General features: G+C 40.4%; 3 protein-coding genes across 4 annotated transcripts; all 3 read left to right on the forward strand.

The window, feature by feature from the left end:
* The first annotated feature begins 14207 nt into the window (after positions 1–14207).
* On the forward strand, positions 14208–17040 carry LOC117455406 (probable 2-ketogluconate reductase). The gene is made up of 6 exons (XM_034094920.2): positions 14208–14339; positions 15141–15513; positions 15769–15943; positions 16054–16232; positions 16325–16421; positions 16563–17040. Exons 1-6 carry the CDS (start codon positions 14235–14237, stop codon positions 16717–16719), a joined length of 1086 nt encoding a protein of 361 aa, XP_033950811.1. The 5' UTR covers positions 14208–14234; the 3' UTR covers positions 16720–17040.
* A 101-nt stretch (positions 17041–17141) lies between these two features.
* Positions 17142–21279, forward strand: LOC117455407 (probable 2-ketogluconate reductase). Of its 2 annotated transcripts, none has more exons than XR_004553088.2 (6): positions 17142–17483; positions 18412–18790; positions 19434–19608; positions 19758–19936; positions 20031–20813; positions 20932–21021. XR_004553088.2 is itself a non-coding variant. In XM_034094921.2 (6 exons), the coding sequence occupies exons 2-6, from the start codon at positions 18415–18417 to the stop codon at positions 21086–21088; spliced, it is 984 nt and encodes a 327-aa protein (XP_033950812.1). In that variant the 5' UTR covers positions 17142–17483; positions 18412–18414; the 3' UTR covers positions 21089–21279. The 2 variants fall into 2 exon arrangements, 1 of the variants encoding a protein (XP_033950812.1); XM_034094921.2 differs by having other exon boundaries at positions 20031–20127; positions 20932–21279.
* A 403-nt stretch (positions 21280–21682) lies between these two features.
* On the forward strand, positions 21683–25183 carry psmg2 (proteasome (prosome, macropain) assembly chaperone 2). Its single transcript, XM_034094477.2, has 7 exons — positions 21683–21952; positions 22868–23039; positions 23123–23181; positions 23380–23498; positions 23578–23757; positions 24556–24676; positions 24845–25183. The coding sequence occupies exons 1-7, from the start codon at positions 21896–21898 to the stop codon at positions 24923–24925; spliced, it is 789 nt and encodes a 262-aa protein (XP_033950368.1). The 5' UTR covers positions 21683–21895; the 3' UTR covers positions 24926–25183.
* Positions 25184–25692: the final 509 nt, after the last annotated feature.

Raw genomic sequence — 25692 nt, forward strand, 5'->3', positions numbered from 1 at the left:
GTTCCACAATGTTTATCATCACGAAATTAATATCTATATATTTTATATTATACTGCTTACCGTTTTCATACTTTATATATCTTAGCATATTCATACACACTGTTCATACTGCTCACAGGCTGATATCTAGTGTATTCATACCCCTCACTGTTTATTCATCATTCAATTCATTCTATATTTTATTCTGTAGATTGTGTACATTACTTTTCACTTTACTGCTTGTTGCACCTGGTTAGAAGCTAAACTGCATTTCGTTGTCTCAGTACCTGTAATCTGTGCAATAACAATAAAGTTGAATCTAATCTTGAGCAGGAACAAATGTATTTACTTAGTACATATCTGACATTAACGATTAAACACATGTGTGCATTCTTTATAAATGCAAACCGAGTCAAGCCGACTCCGGAGGTGGCGGTATGCACCTTAAAGTTGTTTGCAATCCGCCAAAAAACCGAGAGAAGAAGAAGAAGAATGCGAAGAAGAAGATGAAGAAGAAGAAGCCGACTCGGAGCTGTCCGACTTCAGGCGAGCTTTTTGACACCTCCCCCGGCTGCGATCGGCTACTCTCGTCTACTTTCGAGGCGAGCCGCAATGTGTCTCAAACAAGCCTACTGCCTGAGGAAGGCAATAGAGGCTTCTCAATACTCAAATGTCCCCTCCTCAACTCCTCGACCCTCCGGTAGTGACCCGGAAATGAATTTCAGCAAGCCATTTTGAAGGACGTCTCATTTCTCTAAATGCACACCGAGGACCGAGGATCGAGCGTCGAGGAGGCTCTCTGGAGGAGCTATAACCGAGGATACACTGATGGTTCCTCCATGGCTCCTCCGCGGATGCATTTCCGGGAATGGTGGAGGCGTGACGCACGGCCGGACTTATCTCAGCCAATGACAGCTCTGCATGCACCCCCTGGATATTAGGCTTGTTTGAGACAAGCAAGACCTGCGCAGACCTGCATAGTTGCGATCAACGTCTTGCTAGTGCGTTGCATGATGGTTAGTCATTTTGTCCGACTTGCTCTGGAGCAGGGGTCTCCAACACGTCGATAGCGAGCTACCGGTAGCTCGCGGGCAGCTTTTCAGTAGCTCGTCGCTCGATTATCGATTATTGCGTAGTAACGTTGCTTCTTGATTTTTCGGCCGCGGCCGGACAATAAAGTTTTTTTATTTTAGAATTCTTTCTGTCACACGAATATAAAATTGGTCGGTGACGCAGAGATCAGGAACAGACGTGACAGCGGCACACCGACACCACACATGGAGCAGTCTGCTTTCTCCAGCAGCACCAGTCAGAACCAACAGCAGAATGACCCGCTCTGAATCAGGCCGCGTCGCTGCGGCTCAGAGACACAGAGGGAGGGATTTGTGTTTTTGAAAAACACTCGTTATCGTAATGTCAGGTTTTTGGTGGATTTAATCAAGTCTTGGATTGCAGAGTATGAATGTCCTCTTGCTATTTTCAGTTGATAAATACGCTTGGACAGTTTGTGAAGGCAGGAGGAAAGCTTCCGCGATCACCGTCTCCTCTCCGTTCCTCCAAGCCCCGCCCCCTCCTGAAAATACTAGGCTTGTTTGAGACACATTGCGGCTCGCCTCGAAAGTAGACGAGAGTAGCCGATCGCAGCCGGGGGAGGTGTCAAAAAGCTCGCCTGAAGTCGGACAGCTCCGAGTCGGCTTCTTCTTCTTCATCTTCTTCTTCGCATTCTTCTTCTTCTTCTCTCGGTTTTTTGGCGGATTGCAAACAACTTTAAGGTGCATATCGCCACCTCCGGAGTCGGCTTGACTCGGTTTGCATTTATAAAGAATGCACACATGTGTTTAATCGTTAATGTCAGATATGTACTAAGTAAATACATTTGTTCCTGCTCAAGATTAGATTCAACTTTATTGTTATTGCACAGATTACAGGTACTGAGACAACGAAATGCAGTTTAGCTTCTAACCAGGTGCAACAAGCAGTAAAGTGAAAAGTAATGTACACAATCTACAGAATAAAATATAGAATGAATTGAATGATGAATAAACAGTGAGGGGTATGAATACACTAGATATCAGCCTGTGAGCAGTATGAACAGTGTGTATGAATATGCTAAGATATATAAAGTATGAAAACGGTAAGCAGTATAATATAAAATATATAGATATTAATTTCGTGATGATAAACATTGTGGAACAATGATGAAAAATGGGAATGGATGTGGCGACGTAAAACTGACACAAAACAACAACACACTTTTGCCAGCCAATTGGAGAGTTTCATCAGCAGCACGTGGTAAACACCACCAATAAGCGCTCAGCTCGAGATACCAGCGAGCCGTTTCCCATCAAGCATTTCGCTTCCGCAGCTCGTGGAGAGCAGGGCCCTTTCTCATTTCATCAAATCCCCCTCCTCGACTCCTCGACTCCTCTGTCCTCCGGTAGTGACCCGGAAATTAATTTTAGCGCACCATGTTGAAGGACATCCCATTTCTCTAAATGCACGTCGAGGACCGAGCATCGAGCGTCGAGGAGTCTCTCTGGAGGAGCTCTAACCGAGGATACACTGATGGGTCCTCCACGGCTCCTTCGCGGATGCATTTCCGGGAACAGAGATGTTTCAAAAGAGGCTTCTCAATACTCAAATGTCCCCTCCTCGACTCCCCTCCTCGACTCCCCTCCTCGAGACTTAGTCCCGCCCACAGGAGATGCGAGCGGAGGACCGAGGAGGGGAACCGGGGAAAGAGGAGGGGAAGCAGCAGACGTTTAAAGAAATGAGAACTCCTCTCCTCTGAGCGGTCATATTAAAGCGACGTCCGTTCATTATTACGTGGCAACAGCTGCATCAGCTGTCGAGTGTTTTGTCATATTTTATAATCTCTGTTAGATCAGCTGAACATTGTTCCCCCACATATTTACCTTGAATTCATTGAGAGTGCGGTATAATGAGACAATAACAGGCTACAGATGCGGACACACACACACAAATATATTTATATAAATATATGCAATTTAAAGTATGAGAGCACTCTCATAATAACGTAACACAATCAGAGACTGGATATATCCCCCCCCCCCCCTCTCTCTCTGGTCGCTGAAATGGGGAATTGAAATTACGGGCCAAAAGTTGTATTTGCAAGTATTAAAAGTAAGCAGAGGACACCAAACCAACTGAGACCTGTCTGTCCGCCGCATCTGCGCACACACTGTACCACACACACACCTACACACTGTACAGGACATACCTACACACTGTACCACACACACACACACACACACACACACACACACACACACACACACACACACACACACACACACACACACACTAACACGCACACACACACACACACACACACACACACACACACACACACACACACACACACACACACACACACACACACACACACACACACACACACACACACACACACACACACACACACACACACACACACACACACACACACCTACACACTGTACCATACACACCTAAGCTCCTAAAGCATAATCAGGCTACAGCCGTTGTGTATTTTAGTATGTGAAGCACTAAATGTTCTTAGAAAAATATCGACTCTTTGTTTGTATATATCTACTAAACTAAAGCAAATAAAGAGAGTAGGTCTGTTATACTGAGTGATATTTATTTTACACACTGCTCTGCTTTCTGCAGGACCTCACAGCTGTTCTCACTGTAAACATCGCGTTGCGATGAGAGCAGTTTCTAAAATAATATCCAGGGGATGCATGCAGAGCTGTCATTGGCTGAGATAAGTCCGGCCGTGTGTCACGCCTCCACCGTTCCCGGAAATGCATCCGCGGAGGAGCCGTGGAGGAACCATCAGTGTATCCTCGGTTATAGCTCCTCCAGAGAGCCTCCTCGACGCTCGATCCTCGGTCCTCGGTGTGCATTTAGAGAAATGAGACGTCCTTCAAAATGGCGAGCTGAAATTCATTTCCGGGTCACTACCGGAGGACCGAGGAGTCGAGGAGTCGAGGAGGGGAAATTTGAGTATTGAGAAGCCTCTAAAGAGTCGTGACGCACGGCCGGACTTATCTCAGCCAATGACAGCTCTGCATGCATCCCCTGGATATTATTTTAGAAACTGCTTTCATCGCGACGCGATGTTTACAGTGAGAACAGCTGTGAGGTGCAGAAAGCAGAGCAGTGTGTACAATATATATCACTCAGTATAACAGGCCTACTCTCTTTATTTGCTTTAGTTTAGTAGATATCTACAAAGAGTCGATATTTTTCTAAAACCATTTAGTGCTTCACAATAAAATACACAACGGCTGTAGCCTGTTTTAGGAGCTGTATGTGCGTGTGTGTGTGTGGTACAGTGTGTAGGTGTGTGTGGTACAGTGTGTGCGTAGATGCAGCGGACAGACAGGTCTCAGTTGGTTTGGTGTCCTCTGCTTACTTGTAATACTTGTAAATACAACTTTTGGCCCGTAATTTATTTTCCTCATTGTAGCGACCAGAGGGGAGAGGGGGGGGGGGGGGATATATCCAGTCTCTGATAGTGTTACGAGTTATGAGAGTGCTCTGTTTGATTCTGAAATTGTATTTATTTATATAAATATATACACATATATGTGTGTGTGCGTGTCCGCATCTGTAGCCTGTTATTGTCTCATGACACCGTACTGTGAATGAATCAAAGTAAATATATAAGTGGTCTTGAACACATGTGTCCATCAGACAGAGGGCTGCTGTGCCTCCTGTCATCATTAATGGGCGTCTCTTTAAAATGACCGCTCAGAGGAGAGGAGTTCTCATTTCTCTAACCACCTGCTGCTTCCCCTCCTCTCTCCTCGGTTCCCCTCCTCGGCTCCTCCGCTCGCATCTCCTGTGGGCGGGACTAAGTATCGAGGATAGGAGTCGAGGAGGGGAGTCGAGGAGGGGAGTTCGAGAAATGAGAAAGGGCCCAAGTGCGCCAACTCGCCTCGCCTCGCTCTCAAGGCTGCGGGCGTCTTTGTCCCGCGAGATTTCAAAGTCTCATGTGGGCGGGCCTCCAGAGCAAGTCGGACAAAATGACTAACCATCATGCAACGCACGAGCAAGACGTTGATCGCAACTGCGCAGGTCTGCGCAGGTCTTGCTTGTCTCAAACAAGCCTACTGTGTTTGTACCGGGGACAGGAGACACCCCCCCTTGATGAGGAACTGTAAGAAATTATCGGGGAATCCCTCCGGAGTGGAGTCATGACGACTGGATCTGAATTATGTTTTTGTATTTGGTGGTTTGTGTTCCAGCTGTCGATCAGCTGTGCGCAGAGTCTCCACTGCAGCCTGTGCGTCTCAACCCCCCGCAGCAACACCAGTTAAAGGAAATACAACCAATGTGTTGTGTTATATTAGCTGTACAATTTAATTACCATATATGGTGTTCTTAGCATCCATACTCCTGTGTTTTACGAGCGAGTAAGTCTTGGCAAACGGCATAACACACGAATAAACATGATAAAACCATGCTCATATCTACAATCTATAGAAATGCAAAACGGCGTCAGTTTAGACGTAATTCTGTCCTCCTACTTACCGCATCATTCATGAGAAAACATTTCAACATTAACACAACATATTCGAGGTGGTTTTAAATAATAACCGTGTTTATTTATTTCTCCAAGTTATGTTTTTGTGTGCACTGAGGAATCGCAAACAGGCGTTTGTTTAATCATTTTAAGATTGGCTTTAATCAATGTTTGAAAATGAATTCTTCATATATGATAAATGAGAGGTAACATTTTGTTTCACTTTATTTCCACATATTTATCTCCATTCTTCCTTCTGCCAACGGTGTCGCAGTTTCTCGTCTCTCCCGTTTTTGTGCTTAGTGCGTACGCATGGGTTAGAGTTTGCGTGGAGGACCGCACATTTTCCCGTCAAATTAGTATTTTATAAATCGCAAACATTGCGTAGAAACTGGCGTAGGCCTACGCCATTTTTTGAGCGTATATCCCTTTATAAATGAGGCCCCTGGTCACCGCGGCTGAGCTGACCGCAGTGCAGAATCGCTGTATAGTTGAAATCTCCTAACAATGTTGTCCGTTTTAGAAATAGGCCTATTAGGCCTATATTTAGCCCTTAATAACATTCATTTTCTGGGCTCAAAGTGTGTCTTGGCCGTTTTCATTGTGATCGCTAAATTCCCCTTGTTTATAATAATCACAGTTCCTTCAACAGGATACTGTCGTGATTCAAAGTGTGATTTTAGCATAGCCTACGTGTGTTTTTGTTTTGAAATCACTTCCGTGAGTTTCGTCTGCGCTCTTATTTTGTAAGGTAACTTCCGGTAGCAGAATATGAAAAAACGGTAGTTTTTTTGTTTCTGTTTTCTAGTGATTTTATTTGTTGTTTTGAGAAGTAGAAAATGAAAATCATCCCGTTTTTTGAATTTAGTAAATCCCTTTTTGACCATGATAAAGAAAAACGCCTTGTATTTCAATTTTGGTTTTTCAATTTTAAAACGAAAATCAAATATCCAGTCGTTTTTTGTTTTTGAATTTCCATTTGTGAAAAGAAAATCCAATGACCAAAACATACACTGACCCCACGGTCAGTGTTTCCCCGTTTTTTCGTTTTAAATAAAAAACGGAAAAAGACTGGTATTTCCGTTTTTTGGCTTTTGGTTTAAACGAAAAATCAAACTGACAAAAAGTACACGGACCATAGAGCCCTGATGAGAAGACTTCTAGACAAACATGAGGAACTGCCGCCAACACTGAAAACGTGACATGGATCATAAATATATCAGCCATTAAACAACATCTTACATTTCTTTTCACACAATACGTCTCCTTGCAGTATCAACACTAATTCGGCTGACTTTTATATTTGATCCAATTGATAGATAGGCTGTATTTACACCATAAAGGTGCACAGCTGATATAAAGGGACACCTAGTGGTTAAAGCATGTTATTGAATTTCATAAAGTATATTCATTACTCGTTATTCTCTACTAATAGTTAAATGTGGGGTAGGTAAGTTTCAGAAACCGGCTCGAGATACACTTTTTGTTGTATTCATGGAATGCTCTTAACATCCCGATAGCAATGAATATCTTAAGTGCCTTGACAAAAAATCCATAAAAAAATTTCATCTGTAGAAGCCGTAATACTGTAAAAAGTACAACCAGGCAGGTTGGCCTACCTGCCTGTCAGCCTTCCATCGGGGCACAAACTTATCTCGTGCCCTCATTGGTCATGTGCGCGTTCGTGTGTGTTGGAGGAGGGGCTCTATAAGGAAGTGGCAGATTTTCTCCGGTTGTCTATTTTCAAATTCGAGCAATCTTGAGCCGGTTTCTCAAACTTACCTACCCCACCTTTAATTAAAGACTGTATATAATCACTATTTTGCACATCCCTTTCAAGATTTTCTAAGGTTTATTGACATATCATATACACAAACGGTGTAGTTATGCAGTGAATGGAAAACGTTGTGTATACCTCCAGCAATGTTAACTGTTGAAGCACTTATTTTAACTGATATTATACATATGTATTGTACTCTTATATAAGATGTATGTAGATAGTATAAGAAATGTGCAGAATACGACAGTTTAATGGTGGAGGTACACACATATTGATAGATGTCTTGTGATGCACTGTTGAGGAACCTGCGAACAAAGTTTTTCATCTCCGGCCTTGTCAGGTATTGAACAATCAATAAATAAAGAACACAGAATTATTAAATATAAAACATAGCATTTGTGTGATTATACTAAATGATTTACAAATAAACACCACTGCATATTTACAACTGTTACACATGCTGATGTAACGCAAATGTTTCCAACTTGGGATCAATAAAGTATATCTTATCTTAAGATGATCGACTGCCATATTTGCAAAATGTGCCCCTGAACCTTGACAAGTGCATGTTTCAGGCTCATCAATTAACAACAGGAGGGGTCACAGACATAAGACCAGCTGTTAAATAAAGCTCTTCTGACCTTAGCTGGCATGTGGGTACAGTGGCGCCTCCAGAAATGTATCATAGGGGTGGCCAAATGGGGCCACTGAAAATCTTGGGGTGGCCCACCAAAACCAAGAATTTAATTGCTGTAAAAGTATAGACTAGATTAAAACAATGGCAAAGAGAATCACCTACTGATATACTTTGGTTTCTTATTTTACATTTTCTGATACTATTCATCTGAAGTGAATATAATACGGATAGTTAACATTTTACTTCAAACAACATTTAAAAGAACCTTGTTTGGTTTATTGTTTTGGTTTTTATAAATGCTAGTTGTTCTTTCCTTTTTAAAAAGACAAATACAGCTTAATTTAAATAAGTTCCTTTATTGTAAGGCACAAAATGTTCAGCATTCTCAACACATACAATACACAACAGCAACACAACATGTTCTTCAGTTATATTCTGTCTCTAGGTTATAAATAGTTTTAGACTGAAAGCTGTTTGTGTCACACTGGGATCAAAGATGATGGACATGACTTTATTAAACCAAGTTTTAAAACATGACTATTTTATTTCAACAGGACCCAAAAACACAAGGGGTATAAAATGGTAAATACATACTGTGATTGAACACAAAAACACCATATATTATTGACCTTTATAGCAAATTCAAAACATTATAAATGATACAAAACACCACCTTTTAGTATTAGACAGAAAATAGGTGAAGAGACATATTTCTATTTTTTAGATTAGGCCACTGTGGTGAGAGTAATACATATAGCTTGTATTCCATTTGTTTTGAAAATGTATATTTATACTTTATAAACAAACTGGTTACCCTTTTTTTAATTAGCATACAGAACATTATGAAAACAAACTTGACTAATGGTCGGCTCATAACCTCAGAACACAGAAGAGGAACAACTGCATAGATTCTCGTTTCATTTTGAAGCAGCTGCAGACCTAAAGTGTGTAGAAGACTTAAATGATTAAAAAGGTCACAATCACATTAATAAAACTGTATTTAGGTTTTAGTTTCACTTTTACAAAACAGAGTTCCACATGTACTTTCTAGCATGTATGGCCATCTCCTCACTAGCCCTATGCTGCTGCTCCCCTGCCAGCTCTGTCTCTCCTTTACTCATCTTCTTCTTAAAATAAGAAGAAATGTCTGTTGACTTTCTCTTAATTTTCTGCAAGTTGACATTACACACAGCAGTGATTAATAGTAGCCTACGCATTACACCAGCCCAGCATACCGACATCAGCTAACGTTAGCTTAGCAAGCTAAACTAACACTAACGCTAACTAGGATAGCCGCCAAAGTGTGTTTACAGATGAATTATACCTGAAGTCAAGCCAGCCTTTACTGAGCCCCGAGCCTGTTTTCCAGGTCTTCCAGCGTTTTTCTCGTTTTAATGCCATTGAACACACATTTTGATCAGAATAGCAGTTAAAGGTTAGCATATCTCTGTTTTTTGCTACCTAAAGCTAACACACTAAAGCCTAAAGTGTTGTGGGGCTTAACAGGAAACGAACGTATTTGACTTACCTTCTAGAAGTCTGGTGGATTTGTGTCAAGTCAGTAGAAAAGTCAGTAGAAAGAAACGTTTTGCTGCAACCTGCTGCTGTCTGTGCGAATCTCAGAGTGATGCGCACGAGTATCAGAGTGGTGCGCACGAGTATCAGAGTGGTGCGCACGAGTATCAGAGTGGTGCGCTGTGTATCAGAGTGTTACCATGGTAGCAGAGGGAGAGGGAGGGGCTGCAGTATGAGCGTTGGAAGCTCAGATCAAGCGACTCGCTGGCTGTGTATTTGTTGTTAAATATCAGATAAACTACTATGCATACGTGACTGGCGAGGCGGTGTGTGTGGTGGGGGGGCCAGTGGGGGTCCAACAAATATATCAGGGTGGCCATGGCCCCCCCTGCCCCCCCCTGCTGGCGCCACTGTGTGGGTAATGCTGCCCATTATGGGCACAAGCAATTTTCATGCATTTATTAATTATATGTTTTACATTTGAGTATTTCCTATCCCCTAAACCTCCAGGGATGTACACAGTTTAATACTGGCCACTTCTTATTATGGGAAATACGAAAACGTCTTTTAAAACTACTACTCCCAGTAGAGGAGTGCCATAGAGCATGTTGCGAAACACAATAGCCAGCATGTGTAGTTCTGGGGACGGGGTGGGGGAGGGGGGGACGGGGTGGACCCATTCAAATCCAGTTTTGGACAGTCTGCCGTGGTTCCATCCCATTTCAAGTGCTGTTCGACGCTCGGCACACTCTTCAATCACAGAGCTTGAGGACTATCACGGGGGTTGCGTTCCAATGGTCCATTTAGCTTAGGAACCTTCCTAACCGAGTGAAATGACCCGGAAGTACGTCAGTGGCAGCCATGATAAGTGCCGTTCCAATTCTCCAAATGAAAGGAAAGGAGGTTTCAAACTTCCTTTATAACCTCCTTTAGCTTAGAAACCACTGGATCTCCCTAACCAAAAGGAGAGGAGAAAATGCTGCCCCACAATGCCTTGCAGCCGCAGCATTTGACGTCACACAACAGTCGGCCGTTCACGGACACAAACGATTATGATGGAGAAATGATATCATGAAAGTTACGGTGCTTATTACGCATTTTAAAATGTATGTGGTAAGTTGCCAAAGTGCTTTGTTTTGAACGTTCATCAGTATTATAATCAAAAAGAGAAATATGAACGTTAATTTTTACTGAAATGATCAAATAAAGTCAACATTTCAGTCTTTACTGAGCTGTGTGGGGTTTGTTCAACTTTTAAAAGATCTTTGAATGGTGATGTACACAGTGATAGGTGTTAAGGACTAACGTTTATAATAAATACATTTGTATTGATTTTAAGATATTTTCATAGTTCATACAATCATACGTATTGGGATCATTTGTATTAATGTGGACCGGAGAGAGAGGGTGATGAGCATAAGTTTCACTTTTTTATTTAAATTCCAACTTTGGTCATGAAGAATATGTTTCTCTGTTGTTCATAAAGCATAAAGCAACAGCATCAGAGCACGGTGCAGTCTCGAGATGAGTCCGTCGTTCTTATTAAACATCCATGTTGTAGTCCGCTGTATAGAAAACTGTAGTTTCCATAGTTTCCCCACATCAGCAGATGCACACAATGACGTCAGCTGGCGCATCATAAACACGTCGGATAGTGAAAGTGCATTTGGATTCTCTAAAGTACCGCAGTCTCTTCTCCTAATTCCTTTTGAATTCTCCTATCCACTATCCCTTAACCCCGTGACGTTTCACTCAGAGGTCAAGGAATAGGAGATAGGGTTAGAATTTAGGAGCTGATTTTTGGATTATCGGAACGCAACCGGGGTTTGTCAAGAGAAGACTTACTTCCGGTTGTAATATTCTGTAAAGGAAATGAGCTGCTCCGAACCTTGGGCTGCAGTCGGATAGTTTAAAAATCAGCTCCTAAATTCTAACCCTATCGTCTATTCCTTGACCTCTGAGTGAAACGTCACGGGGTTAAGGGATAGTGGATAGGAGAATTCAAAAGGACTTAGGAGAAGAGACTGCGGTACTTTAGAGAATCCGAATGCACTTTCACTATCCGACGTGTTTATGATGCGCCAGCGGACGTCATTGTGTGCGTCTGCTGCTGTGGGGAAACTATGGAAACCACAGTTTTCTATACAGCGGACTACAACATGGATGTTTAATAAGAACGAGGGACTGCTGTGAACTCATCTAGAGACTCTGCTCCGTGCTCTGATGCTGCTGCTTTGCTTTATGAACGTGGACAACAGAGAAACAGATTCTTCATGACCAAAGTTGGAATTGAAATAAAAAAGGAAAGTGAAACTTATGCTCGTCACCCTCTCCCTCCGGTCCACATTAATACAAATTATCCCAATACGTATGATTGTATGAACTAAAGATCTTAAAATCAATACAGATGTATTTATTATAAACATTAGTAGTCCTTAACATCTATCACTGTGTATATCACCATTCAAACATCTTTTAAAAGTTGAACAAACCCCACAGAGCTCAGTAAAGACTGAAATGTTGACTTTATTTGATAATTTCAGTGAAAACTAACGTTCATATTTCTCTTTTTGATTATAATACTGATGAACGTTCAAAACAAAGCACTTTGGCAACTTACCACCTATGTTTTAAAATGCTTAATAAGCACCGTAACTTTCATGATATCATTTCTCCGTCATAATCGGTTGTTTCCGTGAACGGCCGACTGTTGAGTGACGGCAAATGCTGCGGCTGCAAGGCATTGTGGGGCAGCATTTTCGCTTCTCCTGTCGGTTAGGGAGGTCCAGTGGTTCCTAAGCTAAAGGAGGTTATAAAGGAAGTTTGAAACCTCCTTTCCTATCATTCTCATCATTCTAGAGAATTCGAACGGCACTTATCATGGCTGCCACTGAGGGACTTCCGGGTCATTTCACTCCTTTAGGAAGGTTCCTAAGCTAAATGGACTATTCGACTTCAGCCCCGGTCCTGACGGACTCCAACGTGTGTTTATTAATCAAACAAATAAATAAACACAAGGATAATTATGTGTTATTGTTGAGTAAATGGAGAATTGCACAGGGGAAAATAACGTATGCCACCATTTTAGATGCGGATTTTGTTAAATGAATACGTTTGCGCTGTGGACCAACACTATACATTGACGGGGAAGGGGGTAGCAATAAAGATAACACCATTAAACAGTTACACAACATAACATAAATAATATCGATAGCAGCATCCCTAGCAACCACCTTGGTGACAATGAAAACGTTGTATAGACACAATTTCCTGAACTAATCTTCGTAATAACTAGCAAACTAAAGATCATGTGCATCCACTGCACACACATAATCTGAAATAACAACTCATATTTCTCGCATCAAATGACATCAAAAGGCATTTTAATGGCCAAACTAACTTTAAAATAGGCATTTTACACTGAGAATAAAACGAAGTTCGGCCATGTTTTTTTTCTGCAGGGAGAAATGTGAAGATCACGTGACATAGACGCCAGCCATTGGAATGAATGGTGAAAAAAAAACGTAGGGATCTTACAATTTCAGAGGCGTTTTTGTAGAAATACTACGTCCTACGTTGTGGACCAACGTAGTTATTACACGTTTTTTTGTGAGACTGGGTTGGTTTTGCCTAATCAGGCCTGTAAACCCCTTCTGATGAAACAGCATGAACTCAGACTCATATCCACATACGGCCCTTATGAGCAGACATTTAAATACTATAATGGGTCACATCACAACTCAAAAAGGTTTGCCTGCTGATTATTTGTCTATGGTCCTATAATTGGGAATAATTTGTGGTAGCTGGGGTCATCAACCCCACTCAAAAGTGCAGGCAACTAATGAATACCTCCGGCATCCATTCAAACACATGTGAAGCCACCATGCTGCCACACAGACACACGTTAATGTGTTACTGCCACCTAGTGGTTAGATGTTCAAATAACATGTATAAGGTAAAACATATTTAAAAGTTTTGACATTAGGTGAGATAATTGTAATCATTGAAATTATCTAGATACCTTATCAGCAGCAGCCCGCACAACCTCCACATATAAGGGATGCTGTAGTTTCTCTATAAAGTATGTCTGTATTTCCATACTGTTAAGAACGTTCGCAACATCCCCACACTGGACGCCTTCAAAAGGGCCCTCAAGTCCTATCTTTTCATCAAGGCTTTCGGCCCTTAAATCGATCTGTTGTTTTGTCTGTCTGACCTTTGTTTTGTTTTGTGTGTGCTCGCCCCAATTCCTGTAAAGCGACCTTGGGTCCCTTGAAAGGCGCTATAGAAATTATTATTATTATTATTATTAACATTGGCACTATACTGGTTTTAAAAGAGCTGCATGCACATATATGATTTCTTATTTGTGGTTGAGCAACTGTTTGCTGCACTGTGCAGTTTAACTGAGTCGCAAAACAGTTCAGAAAAACTGGAGGTGAGAACTCAACTAACATTAAGTACATGTTGATGCCATTTAAAACATTCAAACATCAAATATGTTTGTATAATTTCAAGCATTTCCTTTCTGAGAGCCCATATGTTTATTTGAGATTGTGTAGTTGACCCACAGGTTAATAATTTATTGAAAGCACTTTGACCTGCGCTTTAACTGCAAGCACATCTTTACATACAGGTTTTACATTATATTGAGGATTATTTTATGGATTGCATTGCAGGTCCTCCATCTTTAAAGATAATCATCAATCCTGTGTTTCATAATCTTCAAAGATAATCATCAATCCTGTGTTATATTATCCAGCTCTGTGATTTACTCGCCCTCCAGAATGCAAAGTGTCTGTGTGAGGAGACTGTGGGGATCAGCACGAGTGTCCCGGCTTCTTAAAGTGACAAACATAAACAGATCTGTGCGGCAACTGCAACACAAAAAGGTATTGTCATTTCCAATTTACATTTTTGGTATTAGCAGATGTCATTGTTAAAGTGCTCATAATAGTAGAATGTTATCTTTGATGCAGACTTCTGGGAGTTTTATAGATTTGGGCGTTTGGCAGAAAAGGCCTAAACCTAAATTGAATTGCATTGTAAATAAATGTATGAGTGTTTCTCGAGCTTGATCGTTAATTAATACTGCCTTTCTTCAGTCTATCTATAACCCTGTGTTTTACATTGATGTACAAACAACACATTGATGTAATGCTTCTCTATATATCTACACTATCGGAAAACAATCGGTGCGTTGATATACAAAACTGACTTAAGACTGCCAAAGAATTTGCCCTGTACCCCTTGTATGATCTTTTAGTTACATTATTCAATCATTGATTTGTACATTCAACAAAAGCATTTACTTCAAAATAAATGTATTTGTTTTCTCTCAAAATACATTTAGTTTCTGTTCCTTTCCCCCTGAGCAGCAGGAATCATTGTCTTGTCCATGAACTCGTCTTTGCTTCATAAATGAGTGAACGTTTATCAAACTAAACTGGGTGTTGTGTGAAGATTTGGTGACTCGTTCTCAGATGTGAGGACTTATTACTTTTAATGTTAGACTGAAGCTCTGCACCCAGGACACTGATTAACTAAATGCATGAGTTTGATGAATTATTCTCAGCCTGCCTCATTTTTACTTTGTCAGCTTGTAATTGATTTATTTCACTTTGCGAGTTGTCATACTGTGTAAATTGAATTTCTTCTGTTCTCTTTATGTATCCATGGTTTCATCCTTCCAGGTAATGGAGGACAACAAGCCATGGGCTCTGACCTCAGAGCCTGGCGAAGGTTTCGTTGAAGACTTAACCATCATAAGGAAACACTTCCAGATCCTCTGCTACAAAGACTTCCTTCAAAACCCTCAGCTGCACGGCCCTAAAATCCAGGCCGTGTTGGTCTGGGGCAAAACCCCCCCAACCGATCTTTCGACTCTCCGGTCTCTTCCCTCGCTGAAGGTGGTCGCTAACGGAGGAGTGGGCATCGACCACCTGGACGTGCCGTACATCAACAGTCTGGGGGTGAAGGTGACCAACACGCCCGGGGTGGTGAGCGACGCCACGGCAGACATGGCCATGGGTCTGCTCCTGGCATCGGCACGCAAGATCGTTCAAGGTGAGTCAAGTTTTCATTTAAATAGACCAATATACTGGACGGACGTCATTGTCCTAAGTTTACTGCCGTCAACTGTAGTGTGATGAGGTTGATTTAATTGTATACAATGATACATGTTTTGTATACCTATAATGCGCTGTTATACAAACAAAAATGATTCAGATTCTGAAGAAGAATTCTCAATGTGGCATTGGTTAAAAAAAACAAAATGCAAAACCTTCATCTCATCTAATGTAATGTCCTGTCTTCCTGTAGGTCACCAAATATCTGTTGACCCCAACCCCACCAATCATAAACCACAAAGCCTGATGGGAGTTGAAGTCACAGGGTCGACTATGGGGATTATAGGAATGGGACACATTGGCTGCAGAATCGCTCAAAGAGGCAAAGGATTTGACATGAAGATCCTGTACCACAACAGGAACAGGAGGTCATAATTGTCTAATGTTATTTGTTACTTATTCACCACTATAACCAGATATTTAAAAGCCATGAATGAAGGGAGACAGTGATGGTCTGCTTCATGTTTTCTCTGTTCAGGAGCGTTGAGGAAGAGCAGGCGGTGGGTGCTACTTATTGTGAGAAAATGGACGACCTTCTGAAAGAGTCGGACTTCGTGGTGCTGGCGGTCCACCTGAGCCCTGAGACCACCGGCCTGATCAGCACCAGAGAGCTGAACCTCATGAAACCCACAGCAACACTGGTCAACATCAGCAGAGGTCAGGAGGATGTCCAGACGTCACTAGTCTTTGTTAAAGAGTTACAAATGTTACTGAACTCTGAAACACTAATGGTGGACTCTGTGCCTCAGGTCGGGTTGTGGATCAGGACGCTCTGGTCAAAGCTCTGCAGTCGGAGACAATTCTCGCGGCGGCGTTAGACGTGACTTACCCTGAACCGCTGCCAAGGTCTCATCACACTCCTCTACCAGAATCACAAATTACATTCATTATCTTTGACTTGATATTTGTACAAAACACTCTCTTGTTTAGTTGCCAGTAAACTCCTTTCTGGCCCATAACAACTCCTCCTCTTCATCTTGTTTTCAGGGATCATCCTCTGCTGGGTCTCCCTAACGTTCTGATCACCCCCCACGTTGGCACCGACACTCTCTCCACCAGAAGAAAGATAGTGCAGAGGATGGTAGAAAATGCTGTGGCTGTACTGAAAGGCCAATGTATTCCCAATGAAGTCAAACCTAAATGAAGTCACTATGGTTGACTCATGTGTCCGAGGTCAGGAGGGTTTCACTATTGCAAGAGGAAGTAAATATGTTAGTTTTAACCCGTCGATTGTTCTTTCTAATGACCTGCCATAGTAAATGTCATTGAGACTTTTTAATGGACATTAACATAACTACAGTATCATGCTTAATATCACTTTTCTGTGAACCAATGTTGGAAATGAAATAACATGATGATTTTAACGTTTAAATTGATCCTTACCAGTTTGTTTTAAATGAATTACAGTTAAATTTGTACATGCTGCAATACTTTAAAAAAAGATTAAAAAGCTACCTCTAATGTTGCACCTTGCACTTGAACCCTTAACTTCCATCTTCTTCTGCCTTGAGGAACCCAAAGAACTAAGAAACAGGTTGAAAAGGTGATTGTTCACTCTAAAACTAATGTATAGTGAAATAAACTTACTGTCATAAAAGAAAGATAAGTGTATGCATATTGCTGGCATTAGACCAGTTCTTACTTGTGCTTGTAATACAATTAAACCAACATTTAATTTAATTGATCATAATTGATTATAATCTTTAATAGATAAAATAACCACAACAAGTAGTGATAATCAGTAGTATTTTAATCTAATGAAGTAGAAAATATAAGACAGTAGGACAAGGAGTAACCAAGGATTAGTGGTTGTGTTGTAAAATAAAAGAAGCTCTTATTTTGAAATCCTTCGCATGTCCTAAGAAGTACTTCCTGGTTCAAGATCAGAAAACCAGGAAATAGAACCACGTATGTTTTTATAGTGCTAACTTTCTTTCTTATGAATTATATGTGACGTTTGGATGTGTCCCTTTATATCTGATAACAGTTTAATAATCTGTATAATAACTAGAGGCCTTCCTCTTATGAAACGGATGTGGAGTAATCAGTCAATATTATAAATGCAATAGCCTACTGTGATTTCATTGCTTCACTTTCATTTACCTTACAAACATGTGAACAGTTCTGAAAGAAATACTAATGTATATGTATGTAAAAGCATTTAAACGTTTTAATTTGTTAATGTAATTGTGTCATTAGTTATTCAGTTAAGCTTAATAGTAGTGCACTGCATCATATCATATGTTATCTATGTAAAATATAACTGTCAAACAATATTATAGTGAAATACAAAGTACTATAATTTCATAAAGTAGTATAATATGTATGTCAAAATGTAACTTTTTAGTACTTGAGTACATTTATTTTGTTACTTTCCAATCAAAAGTAAACTATATATATTTCCCCAAATGTGTTTAATGTGTTTTAGTGTAAACAGTGCTACAGTTATACACAGGGGGCAGGGGACCACGGGCCGTGTATCCCACCTTTGTCCACCTTTTTTGTGTTTTTTTAATACTTCTTATTTGTTTATTAAATGCCAGCAATAGAAAAGCAACAATATTTGATGGCTGCTTTTATTTGTATTTTTTAATCAATGGTTTCCTGAACAAACATTAGAATCAAATTATTTCCATAGATGACTTGTGCCTTTGCGGCTACTCGTACAGATATCCTCCCTGTCCTCAATATTTATAATCATCTCCAACTCCCATTTGTCTTTCACATGGAGGGTATATTTTACTAAGCTGTTAACAATCTGTAGATAGTAGGTTATTTTTTCTTTGTGAGTTGTCAACATGTGTATCTTTATTTATCCATGGTTTCATCCTTCCAGGTAATGGAGGACGACAAGCCATGGGCTCTGGTCTCAGGGGCGGTAGAACATGGTGTATATGAAGACTTAACGCCCATAATAAAACAACACTTCCAGATCCTCTGCTACAAAGACTTCCTTCAAAACCCTCAGCTGCACGGCCCTAAAATCCAGGCCGTGTTGGTCTGGGGCAACATCCCTCCCACCGATCCTTCGACTCTCCGGTCTCTTCCCTCGCTGAAGGTGGTCGCTAACGGAGGAGTGGGCATCGACCACCTGGACGTGCCGTACATCAACAGTCTGGGGGTGAAGGTGACCAACACGCCCGGGGTGGTGAGCGACGCCACGGCAGACATGGCCATGGGTCTGCTCCTGGCATCGGCACGCAAGATTGTTCAAGGTGAGTCAAGTTTTCATTTATATAGACCAAAGTGATAAATGGTTACTTTAAAAAAAAGGGCTGTACAATAATCACTTGTTCAAAGGTTAACTGAGTCCATATAATGAAATAACTAAGACTTACATAGTTCTCAGACCATGTTTGACTAAAACTTTAAAATGCTAGGAGAAGCAGAAGGTCTTTAATTAGGCCTGCCACAAAACAACATATGGATGAGGTGATAGATTTTGTGCATCATGGACTACAACGTAGTTGTAGGACAGAATCCCCATTGTTCCATGTTTACTGTCAGCAACTGTGGTGTGATGGGTTTATCCAATCTTATGAAATGAAGCAATATGGTTCCTTGACAAAAAATAACAAACACTATTAAGTGATTTCTTCTAGTATATTGTCACTTTCATCCCAGAGAATAGCCACCTTTTTTGTCGTAAATTTACAACTTTTATCTTTGAAATTTGAATGTTTTCCTCCAAGCATTACCCTGTGTCTGTAAAGTTTATTATACCTACAATGGCCCTAATGAGCTGTCGGACAGACAAGAAGAATTCAAGTTTGGGAAACGTCTCAGAAATGTGGAAAGGGTGATATTATTACAAAACAAACTGAGGATTTTCTAATGTAATGTTCGGTTTTCCGGTAGGTCACCAAATATCTGTTGACCCCAACACCACCAATCATAAACCACAAAGCCTGATGGGAGTTGAAGTCACAGGGTCGACTATGGGGATTATAGGAATGGGACACATCGGCTGCAGAATCGCTCAAAGAGGCAAAGGATTTGACATGAAGATCCTGTACCACAACAGGAACAGGAGGTCATAATTGTCCAATGCCCTTAATAAAAATGCTGCAATTTGCTTTTTTCTGTACAGCACTTCTGTATTCACCACTATAACCAGATATTTAAAATCCATGAATGAAAGGAGACAGTGTTAATGGTGTGCTTCATGTTTTCTCTGTTCAGGAGTGTTGAGGAAGAGCAGGCGGTGGGTGCTACTTATTGTGAGAAAATGGACGACCTGCTGAAAGAGTCGGACTTTGTGGTGCTGGCGGTCCACCTGAACCCTGAGACCACCGGCCTGATCAGCACCAGAGAGCTGAACCTCATGAAACCAAGAGCAACACTGGTCAACATCAGCAGAGGTCAGGAGGATGTCCAGACATCACTAGTCTTTGTTAAAGAGTTACAAATGTTACTGAACTCTGAAACACTAATGGTGGACTCTCTTCGCCTCAGGTCGGGTTGTGGATCAGGATGCTCTGGTCAAAGCTCTGCAGTCGGAGACAATTCTTGCGGCGGCGTTAGACGTGACTTACCCTGAACCGCTGCCAAGGTCTCATCACACTCCTCTACCAGAGTCACAATTTACTTTCATTATCTTTGAGTTGTATTTGTACAAAATACTCCTGCTTGGTTCACAGTACACAAAGGAGTTTCGAAACTACAGTCCTTCTTTGTATCAATATGACTGTGGATTTGACTTTACTGAGTCAATTCCCAGTTAAAGTTACAAAGCATCGTTCTAAACAAATAGAAATGAACCTTGTCAAAAGATCACAGTATGTACTGTCACAAAATTCACTCAGGGCCCTCAGCATCATACAAACAGTAAAAAGTTCATTTAGGTTTGCAAAATAAAAAAATGTGGGTCATCACAATTTTAACTAACTAAATATGGAATAAACACATCAAGAAAGACCACAATAGAGTTTTGAGCTGATTGAAAGATGTTACCAGTAGAAAATTGCACTTTAAAAAGTAACTACCATGTTTTTTTATTGGTGTCTTTTGTGCTCAATGTTCAATATGTTCAATAACAGAATGTTTAAAATAATTTTCTTTTTTTAAAAACATGTTTAATTCAGAGTATTTTATTTATCAAAATCTTGATATTTAACAGTGTTATCCCATATTGCATATTTTCTTTATACTGTGTAGCCTTAACGATAGATAGTATTTTTATGGATCATATACCGAGAAGTATCACCCTGCAGCCCAGTGTTTCTAAGCGTGATTAAGGTAATTGGTTTTTTGCCCTATTTAGTAACAGTAAAAAGATGCAGAATTTCACATTTACCAACACTCCTCAAACTCCTTGCTGGCTCCTAACAACTCCTCGTCTTCATCTTGTTTTCAGGGATCATCCTCTGCTGGGTCTCCCTAACGTTCTGATCACCCCCCACGTTGGCACCGACACTCTCTCCACCAGCAGAAAGATAGTGCAGAGAATGGTAGAAAATGCTGTGGCTGTACTGAAAGGCCAATCTATTCCCAATGAAGTCAAACCAAAATGAAGTGCCTCATCTTCATGTGGTTAGATGTGTTTTACTATGTAGTTAGTTCATTGTTACTTGTTGATCTTTCTATGTAATTATCTGCCATAGTTACTGTTATTAAGACTTGAAGAAAAGAATAACATCTCCTAACATTACTCCTACTGTTACAATTACCATAGAATAAATAACTTATCATGATAACTGATCTTTTGTTTATTATTTGCAGCGATAATTATTGTCTCATTATTTGAAAACCATGGGTGGTTACATAATAGTTTATTTCATTTAATTCATTACATTATTTTATGGTTAAAATGGAATGTTTTGACTAAATTATTTTGGTGTATATATTTGGACTTTTTCACATTTAAAATAGAAACTGCTTAAAATATAATTTATTCTAATAAGCAAAGAAGTTGTATATAAATGTTTATGTTTAAGGTGTTAACAACGGGAGTTGCAGATCTCTACTACGGACCAAATCTTTGCAGCAGTTAACCGTAAATATGCCTTTTTACATTAGAAACAATATGTCAAATATAAGTCCTAAAGGGGCGTGCTACGTGAACAAAAAAGATAGAGACAGTCGGAAAGGACCTTTAATAAATATTTATCTCAAAATAAACTTCAAAAACACATTTTAATCAGGCACTTACGGTGGTACTAAAAACGTTCAATCATCAGCAAGCGACGGCGAGCGAGAAGGTCCTCACAGGCAGGAATGAAAATAGAAGTGAAAGCTGCTGCGAAAAAGTAGTTTTTAGATAATATAATAACATTTAAATCTAGTTCCTCAGTATCGGTTGAGCTCTGATAAACGGCATCATGTTTATCTCTTCAGAAAACTCTCCGCCCTGCTTCAAAGATTTCACCCTCGTCATGGTGAGCGACACAACAATGTGCTAATGTTGGATAAAGTGTGTTTTATTACTAATGTACCAGCACGGTCTCATTTAGTTTGCTGTATGGGAGCTAATGGGAACAGAGTATAAATACATGTCATTATTGTTTAAATAAATAGTCTGAAATCACAGGTGAGCATCATTGCAGGAAGTAGTCCCATCCTTTATAAAAGTAAAAGTGCCTTTCCGCAAAGGTGATTACAAATATAATGTAACGATAATTAATATTAGGAAAACCTTCCTCAAAATAAGTTTGCGATTGTTTATGTTCATTATGTTGCAATACTTAGTCATTATTTCGTGAAACGTTTTGAATTGTAATGAATTGCAGCATATTTGTAATCACTAGGCTAAGTTTTTATCCTAATGTAACTATTTTACTGGAGCTAAAGAAGCTTCATACACGCCACATTGTTATTCACTTACAAATAAAAGTCCTGCATAGTAAAAGTGATATTATCAAAAGTAAAAGTATTCAATGCTTTTGTGACTGTTATACTGTATTAGAGTGTAAAGACACGTTTTATGATTGCTTTGACTCTTGAACTTTCATTTACTTGTTATTACCCTTTACATGATAAATGTAGGGCTGCAATTGATTATACATTAACAGTTGATTGACCTGATTATTGTTGTTAATTATTTGATTCATTCCTTGGTTTGAATAATGTGAGAAAATAGCACCAAATGCCCATCATCCAGAGTCCAGGTTTTTTATTTCAGGCATTAAAACAAGTCAAGTTCACTTTTATTTAAGAACAGGATAAGCTGCACATCCTCACAGATGAGAGTCTGGAACCATGAAGGCAGCAGCATTGTAGCAGAGACTGACACAATTCATATATTAAAATTGTTTGTAATTGTTATTTGTTGCTTATCCCCCCCCCCCCCCCAGCCAGCAGTGGCTGTTGGTAATGTGGGCCAGCTGTCTGTGGACCTCATCGTGTCAACGCTCAACATGAGCAGAGTGGGCTACATGCACACGGACTGCCTCATCCCCATGACGGGAAACAACCCGTACGCCACCTCCAACGAGAACGCTGAGGAGCTGCACACTCCTGCAGAAGGTACCATCTAAGTAAATGTGCAAATGTCACCTTAATAATTTTTGACCACACAAATAATCTGTCAACCTGCTTCTCATCAACAGTTTACACGGCAGCAGAACTGAAGCTGGCCGTTCTTCAAATCCGGGCACCAATCATCCAGGTAAAACCAGTCTGTTGCATCAGCATGAGTTTATTCTCATTTTTTAAGGTGGAGAACTAGTTGTTTAACTAACATACGTTTTAAGAGAGCATAAATTACATCTTTATCTTTCCTTATGATGTAGTTTGTGTTCCCACAGACTGATCGTTTAATTTGCTCTATTGTTTTTGTTACTTTAACTCCTGTTTTTAATTGCAGTCAAAATCCAAAAAGTTCCGTCAGCTGCTCGTCTCTTGGATCAAATCCAGCGGGTTCTCCAGGGCCGTCGTCCTGTCCAGCAGTCAGGCCTACCAGAGGGACGACCAGCAGATGAAAGGGTACCTAAACACACACTGCACATCATCGCTGCATCACTGTGCTGTTAACATCTAGACTAACAGATCTGTGTCCATGCAGCATTCCTCTGAGGTACCTGGTCACTCCGTCCCTGCTGAAGGACAGCGAGGACGCCTTGAAGGAGCTCAGCTGGAGGGAGATGGAGCGAGTGTCGGCCTACCCAGGTCTGACGGACGCCAACACGGAGCCTCGCCTCTACGTCCCCGGAGGAGGCATAACTAAAGGACTCTACACAGACAGGTACACACAGAGAGAGAGAGAGAGAGAGAGAGAGAGAGAGAGCGCTGTGTACCTGCTGGCTACGTCATGCACACCTAAAAACATGATTCATCTTGAGTGACACAAGGAAAACATTTAACTGGATTATTTTTGTGAATTTCTTAAGTGAAATGTAATTTTATTTATCCAAGTTTAGGAAGTAAAAACAGTGTTGTGAATTCCTTTTGTTACAGCAACAAACTAAACCTTGAGTAGTATTAAATTCCTTTCTGATTTCTTTATTTCATCTGGTGTCCTTCTGGGCATTTTTAGACTCATCTAAGTCAATAACAATATTACAGTAACTATTGTAGTACACTAGTTGTAGTCGATGAAAACTGCCTTTCATCAGATTATTTTGAGCATTTCAGTCGATCCAATCTAGCCAAAATATCTCCTTGTTTCTGTCTCCTCCTGACCCCTGTTGTTATTGTTAACTTTAACTTAAGACCTCCTGACCTTTTGAGATGGTTATGAAGCATTTATAATGTACTCATTAAATGCAGTCCTTATTGTACGTCTGCACATGTTTAGCATGTGATGTAACATGTGATGACCTTTTAAAACAAGTCTCTAGTCTTTTGCTCAATTATGACTTTAAAGAAGTTTACCTTCAGCAAAATTGCAACATATAAGAACTCAAGCTCTTATCTTGATCATGATAATATCAAAACACTCTTTCTCTACCTCTATATATTGTTGAAATTCAGCACACTGAAACAGCCCAGTAACAGGTTTTGATCGAGGGTGTTTTAAATGTTTCTTCCTCTGGGGGTTCAGCTGTGCAGAGGACGTCCCGCTGGCTGTGCTGATTCTCTTCTGCTCGGAGGGAGACAACATCCCAGACGCCTTCACGCTCGTCAACCACCTCAACGACTGGCTTCACCTGCTGGACGACCCTGTGAGTCACAAACCTGCCACCAATACTATTTAGTTTGTAAAAAATAAATAGACTTGCAGAGAAATGAAACTAGCCTAAGAAGTACTAACATGCTTAGTGTAATTTAAACTATATTCTGTAATGTGTGATTTAAGATAACAACTTTCTAATTATGGTTTCACATTTCAGAGCCAGAAGCCCAACAAATGGAAGATCCCAACATCCTGGAATCTTCTTTTTGGCAGCGGCATCCCTCCAGCACTCTTTTAAACTTATATTTAGCTTCTGGGAAAAGCAGCAAAATCTCATATCCGTGTTTTATAATGAGTTTACCTGGTCTGTACTTCAAACATCACGAAAGCCCTCGCAACTTGCCAACAGCTTCCTTTTTTATGTTGATGATAATCTTTTAGGTGCATAAACAATACGTCATTTACAACAACTGACCTAAATGAGCACTTCTGGTATATTAATTCATTGTTTTGCAGCATTTGAATGTGATTTTCAGATAAAATATTATGACACGAACACTGTGTGATTTCTGTGAAACGATGAAGACTCTGATTGTGTTTCTCTCACCGGACCCCGCCTCCGCCCGTGTTTCTGAAAGTGGTTGGCCACATGCCACGCTGTATTCCTGGTAGTCCCGCCTCTCTGTAACCTGATCCCTTCCTACAAACAATTACGACTACTTGTGGTGAAAAGAAACGCACTTAATCATGTCGAGCTGTTTAGTCCAATATGTGGTTTTGCTCTCAGTCGACATCATTGTTTTTGGTGGGACTGCCCGTGGGAAAGGAATGTCCCGATAGCATTTTTTGAGAGGAAACCATAAACTGAATGTTTGCATCTGAGAAAGAGACTCGAAAATGCAGCTTCCTGTGAAATTACATTTGAAAGATAACTAAATAAATAAACAATTAACAACTTTTTAGCATCAAAAATGTTCTTAAGGGTGATGAGGTTTATATTTTCTGTCCTACAATTATTTCTAAAGCAATAGTTTGACAGGAATAATGAGTTATTCCCTCTCTGGG

The sequence above is a fragment of the Pseudochaenichthys georgianus genome, chromosome 11 (assembly GCF_902827115.2).
Source record: "Pseudochaenichthys georgianus chromosome 11, fPseGeo1.2, whole genome shotgun sequence".
In the NCBI taxonomy this organism is placed as follows: Eukaryota; Metazoa; Chordata; class Actinopteri; order Perciformes; family Channichthyidae; genus Pseudochaenichthys; species Pseudochaenichthys georgianus.